Source organism: Capsicum annuum, chromosome 12, assembly GCF_002878395.1.
Source record: "Capsicum annuum cultivar UCD-10X-F1 chromosome 12, UCD10Xv1.1, whole genome shotgun sequence".
Taxonomy (NCBI): Eukaryota; Viridiplantae; Streptophyta; class Magnoliopsida; order Solanales; family Solanaceae; genus Capsicum; species Capsicum annuum.
This window is the reverse complement of record NC_061122.1, coordinates 217,893,277-217,906,051: the sequence shown is the minus strand read 5'-3', so window position 1 is coordinate 217,906,051 and position 12,775 is coordinate 217,893,277. Positions and strand designations below refer to the sequence as shown.

The following is a 12,775-nucleotide window of genomic DNA, read 5'->3' as shown; positions in this document are numbered from 1 at the left end:
AATTCAATACACTCTACCAAGCCATCCCTAAGTGATTTATCATATTTGTCTAAACACTAACGAATAAAGTTAGTTGGTTTATATATATGTATATATAGAATTAATTAGTATCTCATAAAATTAATCGAAGACGCACATTGATTGATTTGTGGGTGGGGGCTCGGGGGCGGCATAGAAAGAGCGAAGCAAACATAGGATAATACAAAGACTTCACAGTCATAGCAACAAAGATCCTTTGTAGGGAAAACTCTTTCTCTTTTTTTTTCCTGCTTTCCCCACTAAGCCACTTGAAAATTATATGCTTCTTTTTATTTTTTTATATGAAGAAACGGTGATTGGCGGTAGAGATAGTGATGGGGAAAGAGAAAAATGAAATAAGAAAAGAGTTATTAAAAACTAAAATTTACCGATTGATAAATTTTGTAGTTAAACAATAAAATTCATCATCTCTAATTTTGATGTAGCGATGAATTTTTGCTAGCTATGACTCGTAGACTATGAGGGACGTGTGACATCAACAGGTGCTAAATCTTTGACTTTTGAAATAAGAAAAAATTTAACTAATTTTAATAACAATAAAAATATATTTGATCTTAATTATTAACGAGAGACAAATCTATTTCATGATTTTACATAATGTAAATATAAATATATATATATTAATCTCAAAAAGACAAAATTGAGGAAAGACATAAAGCAAGCAACATAATATAAGACAAAATAAAATGTTGCAAATCACCTTTGTTTCTTCACCCCTAAAACTTTTTTGTTTCCATTTCTTATCTTTAGATTTATAAATAAATATATTTTTGGATGATTGAATTTCTAGTGGAAAAGATGAAATGTCCATCCAAATGATGCCACTATGATTGATAGATACATTCATGAACTTTTAACTAAATAGCCAAAATTATAACGTGCTTTTAACATGGTCTTAAAAAAGAGGACCACTTAATTTTGTCCTTGCCTAACTCCACACCAAAAAGCAATAGCAACAAATAGAGAAAATTGGTGGAAGAGCCAGAATATATGAATATTTTTATCATATAATAATCAGGATTGTCGTGTCCAAAGACGTATTTGGCTACGTTTATAATTTGATTTGTCAGAAGGTCAAAAGGATTTAGAAGGTGTTTGGCTAATTCTCAAAATATTAACAAAAACAACTTTCGCTTCATATGTATATGTCGTTCCTCCATTTCTTTTTAAAAAAATTATTAAAATTATAATCTTTGTAAAAATTACTAAGGTATTTTAGTAAAAGGACCGCTTATCATGCATATTTTTTTAGCAAGTGTATCAACTTTTTGCAATAACACTAATTTATTTATATAATCAATTAAATTTAAAAGTAATTTTAACAACCACAACAATTGTACTGTCATGTTTATAGGATAAATTAAACAAATCTCAAATTTAAGAGATTATATTACCCAATATCTTTTATTTTTTAAAATTTAAATTAAATCCCAGTTTTCAACTTTACTCTTGATACATATCAACAAAATCCCACTTTCTATTTTTCTCTCCATCATTAAATTATGCAAGATATTTTTTTTTCAAAGATTACCTTTCCTAAAATCCCTCCCAAATTATAATCAATTAAATATCTTCCTTCTCGATTTTGCTCTTCTCCATTAAAGCATGCAGTTACCCCCCCCCCCCCCCCTCCCCCCAATTTTCTCCCCTAAAATCTCTACCATTTTTGTTTTTTAAAAAAATCGATTGATACATATAAAAATTTATTTAGTTACAGTTTTGTATGGTTTTAATGGGTGATACATATGGTATTATGATGATTCATATGATAGATATAATTATTATTTCAATTATTGGGTGATTCATATGCTATTAATGGGTGATACATATAGTATTATGGTGATTCATATGGTAGATTCAAATATTATTTCAATTATTGGGCGATTCATATGCTATTAATGACTGATACATTTTGTTCACATTGAAGGAGAATGGAGCAGCCATCCCTATCACCGGAGCTTACTGTTCCGGTGAATCACTCACCACCGTAAAACTCCATAACAGCCTAGCAAAAAAATTTCGGCATCAAAATAGCCCACCAAAAAAATTCCGGCGCCACCAATAGCCCACCAAAAGTGACCCATTCACTAAAAAATGACCCACTCACCACCGTAAAACTCCATAACAGCCTACCAAAAAAATTTCGACATCAAAATAGCGCACCAAAAAAATTTCGGTGTCACCAATAGCCCACCAAAAGTGACTCTTTCGCGTCAATTTCGGCGAAATTTTAAAATTTGAATCTCCGGTGATGGGTGATACTTCAAATTTGAAAAGCTCAAATCTATCATGGAACGTAAAAGGTTAATCTATCATGGTGATTTGAGAGACACAGTGAGAAACGGAGAAAATAAAACTGATGTATCTGATTGAATTTAGAGAATAATTTGGTGTTAATTCATTGTGTAACTGATTGTGCGTGATTTGCTTCACAGAATAAAAGAGAATCTGTTACTTGCTTAAATAAATATGTAGTCAGTTTTAAATGTATCACTTTTTAAATATATCACCTTATAATATATGTATCACGATTTCAAAAAATCGAGATAGGATATAATTAACTAAATAGTTGAGATAAAATGTAACATCACTTAAAGATTCAGGGATTTATGTAAGTTACCATGTTTATATTCTATCGATTTGCTAATTGGGCTCTTAGTTGTTGAGAAGAAACTAATCTATTTGAAGTTATTGATGTTTATGTGATCACATTTCTGCTGTTTTTTTTTTTTTGGGTCTTTTCTTATAAAAGAAAATATTTTTAAAACTATACATAATACGTGCATGTTTTCGATAAACTTTTTTGTTAAAATTCACGATTTTAAAAGGAGAATAGTTCGAATCCAACAAGCTTTAGTCCTCTTCAGAAAAATTTGCCAATTTATGTTCAAAAGGAGATTAATTCAACATAATGGGTGCGTTTGGTATGAAAAGAAATATTTATTTTTTTTAAAATAAAATTCAAAGGAAAAAAAAGCAAATTTTATATTTGTTATTTTGTGGTTGGTATGTAAGCAAAAAATATTATTCTAAAAAATATTTGTATATAATCTAGACAAATATTATGAGAGGTGAGCGTGTGGGTAGGGGTGTGGGGTGGTGGAGATGGAGGCGAAGATAAGGTGTGTTAGAGGGGTGGGAGGACATTATCAACATGAAATGCCACTTATAGAACTTATTTTCCATACTTTCACTCGAGAAAGTTATTTTCCTAATTTAAAAAAAAAATTGTTTTCTTTGAGAAAATATTTATCAAAAATTTAAATCAATCAAATACAAAAAACTAAAAGACATTTTTCAAAAAATATGTTCCTATACTTGATAATGAGGCATAATATCATATACTTGTTAGATAGGAAGTGTTTTACTCTTATCTAGATTGAACCTTGTAAAGTTGCATAAACCTACCAAGTTCCATCAATCAAAATACTCATTTTCTTCTTTGCATCTCTTTGTTTGTTATGCAATTTTCAACTGAATTAGTAAACCAAATAGACAAGAGTCCTACTAAAAGACTTCTAAAAGTCATACATTGGAAAGACACTTTTGTTGGCTTTGTTATATAAAGAAATAATCATCGTCATTTCATTAAAAGTGGGGACATTGAAAACTTTCTTAGATAAATGAAACATATTCATCTATATGGGCATTACTTGGCCACAGAGTCAAAACAACAAATAATCAGGGTGATTACATAAGTCCAACCTCAAGAGACGAACCCAGGATTTAAACTTGATGGGTGCACCTTTATATTTAAATATAATAATTAATAGTATCAAAGTTTGATATACAGTTCTTTGAAAACTTGTTAATTATAGTATTTTATAAGTAAAATTTTAATATTATTGAATATCATTAATTAGATTTAATATGACAAAAGTGTGTTATTCACCGTATTTAAATTCAATACACCTTCATATTTTGAACAATAATAGAAAGTTTTTGAAAAATATGAAATTCGAGAGATTTGTTTGTCAGATGGTATGCAACGGGTAACGTTCGATTTGAGCCTATTTCGAACTTTAAATTGCTAATTTTTTAAATAAATTATAGACGAAATACATATACAGGCCCTTGAACTATTTCACTTTTCCCGTATAGACACCTCAATTAAGTCAGATACCTATTGAACCCTTTACTCTTCCACAAATGATTTCAATTGAGCCCAATTTGCTGAAGTGAAAAAAAATATAAAATGCGTGTAATACACACGCTGATGATGTGGGAAAATGACGAATTAAATAACGACACGTGGCATTTTAACTTAAAATAATTATAAAAATAATTTTTTAATATAATTAAATCTATATTTTTAAAACAAAATCATTAATACACCTCCCATCTAACTGCACCTACCCGATTCTCTCTCCCCCCGCAACCCCTCTCTTCCCTTCCAAACATTACTTTCTTCATTTTTGAGCAGACAAGATTCTCCATTTTTGAGCACAAACAACTAAAAAAAAAAAAAGATATCTTCTTCTGTTCCAAACACCTCTTTCTCCATCTTTGAGCACAGACAAGTGAAAAAAAAATGATATCTTCTTCTTTTTTCCTTTCAAACACTTCTTTCTTCATTTTTGAGCACAAAAAGCAAAAAAAAAAAGTGGTATTAATTATGGCTTCTCGCTCTCCATTTGGAGAGTGTGTTACACACACCACGCTATGTCAGCGCCACGTCAGCAATTGTGCTCAATTGAAATGTTTTGTGAAGGAGTAAAGGATCCAATAGGTACCTGACCTAATTGAGGTGCCTATACAAAAAATGTCGAATAGTTGAGGGGCCTGTATATATATTTAGCCTAAATTATAACTCAATGATCAAAGGATTAAAGAAAATAACTATTATACTGTATAAGTTAGGGAGAATATCTACTTTTTGAAGTTGAAGAGAAGTTTGTATTTTGAAATAAAACAAAAAAAATAGATCAATACTATCCATAATACATAAAAAAAAAAGAGATGTAAATGGAAAAAGGAGCAAATAAGAAAATATTGTTGTGGGGTTCAAACCTGAGCAATCACGCAAAAAGAGCAACTTTCAAGTGGCAAGCCCAACCATCTCACCAGCCAAATCAGTTGTTTTTGTGGGTGCACGACATATATTTAATATAATATCCTGATATATATAGATATACGAACTATATATACAAAGTTTTTCTCGAGGCTAGCGGGTGCACGTGCACCCCCCTACACTCAATGTAGGTCCGCCTCTGACCTCAAAAATATGATGTGTATGCAAGTTTTATCCCTACTTTGAATGATAGAAGACTATTTACGATTGACCCTCATCTCAAAAAGAGTGACTTCAAAAATAAGTTCGACAAATTCAAGAGAGAAAGCTATGACAAAAATACTATAAAATGGAAAGTACTGATAACAAAAATTGTACAAATAACTCGAGTAAAAAAAACAACAGTAATAATACAACGAAAAACGAAATAATAGTGTGTCAAAATAGGTTTATATATTCCCAACTCAATTTGGAATCAATTTACATAGATACAAACTCTATCGTAAATTAGGAAAACATAAAACTAACTAAGAAAAAAAAAAAAAGATTTTACCTAGGAGATCAACTAATAATTCACTATATTTGCCCTCGTTAATAATTTGACCTAATTATTACTCCATCTATTTCTTTTTAATTGTTTTCCTCGTTTTTCTTAAGTCAATTTGATTAAGTTTCAACTCTAAATTAGATTAGATTAATTTATTTTTGTAAAATTAAAATTTAGATATTCAATAACTACATGAAAAGCAGGGGCGGAGCCAGCCTTCTGTTCGGGGATTCGGCCGAACCCCCTTCAACGAAAAAATATACTATTTATACATGATTAAAATTATTTTTTATGTGGTTATAGTAGGTGTTGAACCCCCTCCGACTAAGTTTTCTTTGAACATGGAACCCCCTTAGTTGAAATCCTAAGTTTTCTTTGAATATGTAACCCTCTTCGTTGAAATCCTAACTCCGCCTCTGGTGAAAAGTACTATAAATTATAATTTTTTTTTTCAATTTAATTAAGAAAATAGTACATCTTAAAATGTTGATCAAAATTTATATCGTTTGACTCTAAAATAAAAAGAAAACAATTAAAAAGGAATGGGGGAAATATGCCGATGCCATTATTTTATTAAGTAAAAAATATCCTTATTTCACATAGAACTTTATGGTTGACATATTTGAACCTACACACATACTCCCCTCCATTCCAAATTATTCGTCTCAAATTGAGATGTCACATTAATTAAGAAAAATAATTAATAATATGACTAGTTTATCATAGTATCTCTATTAAATGATGTTTACATTTTAATTTAAAGAAAAAGTAATTAATGTAAAGGGTAAAACATGATTTTTTTTTTGTTTCTTCTTGATTAATCAAAAAAGACAAGGAAAATGAGAAATCAAATTAGAAAATTTGGGATGAGTAATTTGAGACGAAGGGAGTAGTATATAGGCCTATTCAAGATCAAAATTGGTGGTTAAGAAAAGTACTTACATTATACTACATCAATTAAAGTTTTCACCAACTTGAAAGAAAAATGAAAAGAGTTGGTAAACTTCTTATTACAAACAACTTTTTTTATTTAATTGTGTTGTTAAATACTTACTTTTATGTATTGCCATAGGTTAAATACAACAAACACATATGTTGGTCAAGGTACTAAATTTAGTGGGTTAACTGATTTTAGTGACAAAAGAGAGTATGTGCTACCTAGTCTTATATATAGTGTCCATACAATTAAAAAACCTGTCCCAAATGATCGCGATAGAGTGATAAGTACTCTTTTATCCTCAATAAAAATTTCGTGTTCAAACCTTAAGTATAGAGCCGTCTTTGGTGATAAATAAACCGTCAAAATGGGATATCTCGACACAAATCTAAATTACTTGGACCTTTTCCCAATTCATTTGCATGATATACGAGAATATCAATTAGTAATCATCTAGTATCCAAAATTCATTATCCAATTAATTAATTTAGATTCGCTCCAAATAAAATCATCAAAAAGGTAGAACACTCTCCAATAGGACGTCCTCTATTTCCAAGACTAAAACTTGATATAGTTATTAAGGGTGGAGGAATCCAAACCATTTCGGCTCAATCACTTGGTAGTTGCTATTAAAACATTTAAGAATGTGTGTGTATGGTATGTATGTGAGCATGACTAGGTAGTATGGGGAAATCATTTGAGTATTATGAAAGGGAATCCAAGACTAGATACCCATAATTTAGTGTACATTATTTTACTACTACTATATACAGTATGTATCACCTATAGATTCTTGTAAAAAAGTTAGAAAACCTTGGACTTTGTTCTGTCAGTGTTCTTTCCCAAGAAACTAGCACCTTTAATTACTTACATGAAAAACACTCCCTTCACAAAAATCTCATCACCATATCAAAACCACCATGCCCAAAACCTTGAGAGTACGGTCAATTTATGCGCACTACAATTAATTTTACGAGATTGCATGTTATCGTTCACCTGCATATATATCGTGTAATTCTTCCTCTAATAACAAATACCCGTTCTTCTTATATATATACTATCTTCTTTTTTCTTTTTTGGGTTCGAAGGTATTTTTAGTATATACCCCAAGCTTTATAACTTTGAAATTTGGGTCAACTTATGCATGCCTTAGCTAATCTTATGTAATACTTCCTCCGTTTAAAAAAGAATGATCTACTTTTCTTTTTAATCCGTTTAAAAAAGAATGACCTCTTTTCCTTTTTGGCAATACTTTAATTTTAACTTTCCACCTGACATATTTAGGACCATAAGATTAAATGACATTTTGGTACATTTGACACTACTTTAATTTAAGGCCACAAGATTCAAAAGTCTTCTTTATTTCATTAAACTTTGTGCCAAGTCAAAGTAGGTTATTCTTTTTGAAACGGAGAAAGTACTTATTATCTCCTACCAACATAGATATCAAATAACTCTAATCACCAATAACAAATATTCATTCTTCTCATATCCTTATCTTTTTTTTTCCCTTAATAAGACATTTTAGTTTACAAGCGAGACCTCCTCCCCTGCCTCCCTTGCACCAATCCCCAATAACAAAGATACTATTTTTTTTTTAAAAAATAATTATGGAACGGGGGCTAATTGCATACACTTCAATTAATGTTCAAGATATTTGTTGTATTTGTTGTATTAAAATGACATAAATACCAAATAACTTTGTAAAGGACACATTGTTTCATATCCTTATCTTCTTTTTGTGTATCTTTTTGTCCCTTCATACAAAGAAGAACAATAAGAGAAGTTTGAGAAACACCCCATATAAGATCTTTCTAGCAATTTTATTACATTACCCTTTAAACACATCCATATGGACATCCAACAACACCAAAACATGAGAGACCACAAAGGAGAGAAACAAAGAACAAATCAAGAAAGTTATGATCATCAAAATTGCTCATCATCATCAACACCACCTTCATCTAATTCATCATCTCCTTCACATGAATTCTCATTCACAATCTCATTTCAGCAAACAAAACAAATCCCACTTCCATCTTCTTCTTCTTCTTCTACTACTACTACTTCATCATCATTTGCCATAGATTTATCTCCTGCTGATGATATTTTCTTCCATGGACACTTACTTCCTCTTCACCTTCTTTCTCATCTCCCTATATCATCCCCTAGATCATCCACCAATTCCCTTGATAGTTACACACTTCCCAAGACAGATCACTTTTTTCACCAAGACCAAAACTTCCAAGATTTCAAGAATCAAAGAGTATTATTAGATGATCATGACACTTGTTGTGACCCGATCCTTCACCAGACTCCACACATAGCGAGAACTTTAATGCACCGAACTGACACTTGTTGTGATGTTAAGGGAAAACCAAAAGCTAAGTCATTTTCCCTTTTTGGGATACCAAAATGGAGAAAAGGGTATGAAGTTAATGACCAAAAAGATTCAAACAAAGAGAGGTCACATTCACAACAATATAGCAATAAGATGACTCAACTTGTGAAGAGGTACATAAGAATGGTGAGGCCATTTTTGTCATTTAGGAACAAAAAGAATATGCAATTTCACAGAGAATCATATTCTTTTTCTGGTAATTTATTAAGTTCAAGAGGTATAAAAGGACAATATTCATCAGCACCAGCTTCAATGAGAACATCTCCTACAAATAGTGGTCTTCTTGTAGCAACACCAACAAGAGGAGGAGCTAAAGGGCAACCCGCTGCTCTAACACTTCCGCTATACACTGGGTCCAGAGAAGGACCGAACCATAAGGATTTATTATATGCAACAGAAGGAGGAGCCAATTATAATAATTGTACTAATTCTTCTTCCTATTCTTCTAGTGATAGCACTATGGAAGAGTTGCAAGCTGCTATACAAGCTGCAATTGCTCATTGTAAGAAATCTATTTCAATGGAAGATAAAATCAAGTGAGTATTACTAAGTATATTTTTCATGTAATGGATTTTAATATGTGATAGCAGGTTAGTTATCATTTTTATGAGATTAATTACCAAGTAGTAATACTTATTAGGAAATTTGTTTGTAATTACTTAATGAATGATCTGATTGTATAAATATTTTTTTATATATAACTTAAAGTAATCTATTTTATATTCTTAAATAGATTTTCTTGTGTATCATAAGGATGAAACAATCATGCAAGTATTTTCCAACATGAGATTGGACACATGGGTGACTAATGTTGAAGAAGATTTTTTCTTTTCATTCGGAGCGTGAGATTCGCATTGAAACCCAACTAATCTGAATTTGTGCCACCTAGGGCTTATTTACGAAAAACACTTTCTATTAAGAATTTTTTCATACACAGAGCTCAAAATCGAGATCTCTAATTAAGGTAAAAGCAAGACCATCCACTTCCATACCCAGGACTCAAAATCGAGACCTCTAGTTAAGTTAAAAACAGGATCATCCACTCCATCACATCATTCGATGGTATGTTGATGAAGGATAATATGGAATTGCAATTTACATTTTAAGTTCGAGAAATCTGTTTTGCATATCATATTACAAAATCAGAGTCCTAATTGATTTTGCTTATCTTGAAGTCTTGCAAACCGTCAATCATATTAGGCTAGCTGTGAAAAGAATAGAATTGGCCTATTAACTAAAAATCTAGAATTTTCATCCTCTTTGAATATTTATTTAGTTAATTTCCGTTTTGGAGTGCTACCATCTACATAATGATGCAAAATAGCAGTACACATTGCATTTAATAGTGGCATAGAGGCGGAGGTGGATCCAGGATTTTTCTTTAGGAGGATCGAAAAATAATAGTAGCAGCTGTACAGAACAACACGTAAATTAAACAAAAAAAATAGCTGCTTGGACTCAAGAAGTTCAACCGGTACCACTGAGCTATGCAACATCTTTGGTTCAGATGGTTCAAAATTAATATATGTACTTAAATACAAATTTTCTATCTTATATATGCAACATAATTTTTTGCCAAGGGGGTTCGGGTGAACCCCTGACAACCACGTGGGTCCGCTCCTGCATAGAGGTACGTGTATTTCACTTAAATTAAACAATTTCACTACATAAACAACTATTAGTCCAAGTGTTTTTATTAAGTAAGTACCACTTAAATGATTATAGCTGCGTTGGATGCTGCAAGAGGTTCATTCGAATTCTAGTAGAAGTAATTTTAATGTATATATTGTAAATATTTTTTTTAATTTTTTTCATGTGTTTATTTCCTTATTTTTAAATTATTAATGAAAATTCTGATTCCATCGGTTTTGATCTACGTTTACTAGCTCTATAGGTAATAGGAAATGATACAAGAAATAACAAGGTGCAGAATATAAATTACCTCATGTTGTGGGCAATAGTAATATTCTTGTCCAGTGGTACCAAGAAAAAGAAAAATATTCTTCTTTCAGTCTTATTATTGTTCTGAACAATTTTTCACGAGTCATCTTGTTCACACACGTATGACAACGAAGCCTATAGAATTTAATTTCTTTTTGTTTTTGAGGTGTCAAACTTGATAGAAACTGATTTGAACTTCTTAATAATGATCAAATAATTAGGTTGATAAAAGAAGTGATTTGAGCTTCTTATAATTATTTATCAAAATTAATTATTCTAATCGAGCATTGTCTTTTAAGTCGTGGAAACAGATTCTTACAGGAATATATGGTAAGATTGCGTACAATTTAATTGAGCCTTGTGGTCCGATCCTTCCACGAACCTTGCACTACGAATCAATGGACACTTACTAGAGAAAATTGAAGGAAAGGTTTCTTTTAAGTCTCGAATGAAGAATTGGTGACATTGACCAACTTAAAGGGTCAAATATCATTAGGAACCTTAATTAAGTTAATTGTGGATTTGATTAATATTTTCAATTTTTTTTTTAATTTTTTCAAAAATACAAATCAACCCCCACCCCCATTCAATCCAAATCAACCGTCTCTCTCCTCTCTCTCGACAGCTTCTCTCAACTCTCTCTCAACCAACAGTTCTGCAAAATTTTCCCTTCAATCCCCGGCGACTTTAATCTCCGGTGTTCCCTTTCGACTTTCAACCGTCAATCGACGTGAAGACTTCTATGGCGACAACAACTTCGAGTTCTTCGTCGTCCCATTTCCTTTTTCACAGGTTAAAAATTATGAAGAAACAGAGGAACTTGAGCCAACTACTCTTCTAGTATTGGTTAACAATTTCAATATTTCTAGCTTAAATTTGAAATGTGAACTGAATAAAATTCTAATTTCTGGCATTTCTTCTTGTTATTGTCAAATTGTAGATTCAAATTTGTCGGTGATTTTTTGTCACAGTTGATGTTCTTAATGTGTGTGTGTGATGTGTTGGTGTTGCTGGGTTGATTTGTTGTTTGTCTTGGTAAAAATGATGTTGCAACAGATGAAACTTCTGATGCAACAGATAAAACATCTGATGCGATAGATGAAAATATCTGATGCAACAGATGAAAACATTTGATACAACAGATAAAAATCTGATGCAATTATGAAAATTTGATGCAGCAGATAAACAATATAACAGATCATTCATCTGTTGCGACAGACTACTCTTCTGTTTGGAAGAAATTTATACAATATTGATCCAACAGATAACTAATTTTGTAACAGATGAGTGATGTGTTTCAATAGAGCAGTGATATGTTTTATTATTTCCAATGGGTTACTCATACATTACAACAGGTTGATTATATGTTGCAACAAATAACCTTCCTGGTGCAACAGATGAGTAATTTATTTTTACTATTTCCAACGAATTACTCATCCGTTGCAACAGATTGGTTATATATTGTAACCAATAAACTACCTGGTACAACAAATTAGTGATCTATTTTTATGGTTTCCAATGGTTTACTTATCCGCTGCAACAGTTGGTTATATATTGCATCAGATAAAATACCTGGTAAAACAGATTAGTGATCTGTTTTTATGGTTTCCAATAAATTACTCATCCGTTGCAATAGGTTGGTTATATACTGCAACAGATAAACTACCTGGTATAACAAATTTATGATTTGTTTTATGGTTTCCAACGGATTACTCATCCATTGTAACAGGTTAGTTATATGTTGCAACAAATAAACTGCCTGGTGCAATAAATTAGTGATCTGTTTTTACTGTTTCCAATGGATTACTCATCCTTGCAACAGGTTGGTTATATATTGCAACTGATAACCTTCCTGGTGCAACAAATGAGTGATATGCTTATACTATTTCCAACAGATTA

General features: G+C 31.2%; 1 protein-coding gene across 1 annotated transcript; it reads left to right on the top strand.

Moving 5' to 3' along the window:
• Positions 1 to 8,231: 8,231 nt before the first annotated feature.
• LOC107849576 (BRI1 kinase inhibitor 1) lies at positions 8,232 to 9,631 on the top strand. Its single transcript, XM_016694132.2, has one exon. It carries the CDS (start codon positions 8,387 to 8,389, stop codon positions 9,473 to 9,475), a length of 1,089 nt encoding a protein of 362 aa, XP_016549618.2. The 5' UTR covers positions 8,232 to 8,386; the 3' UTR covers positions 9,476 to 9,631.
• Positions 9,632 to 12,775: the final 3,144 nt, after the last annotated feature.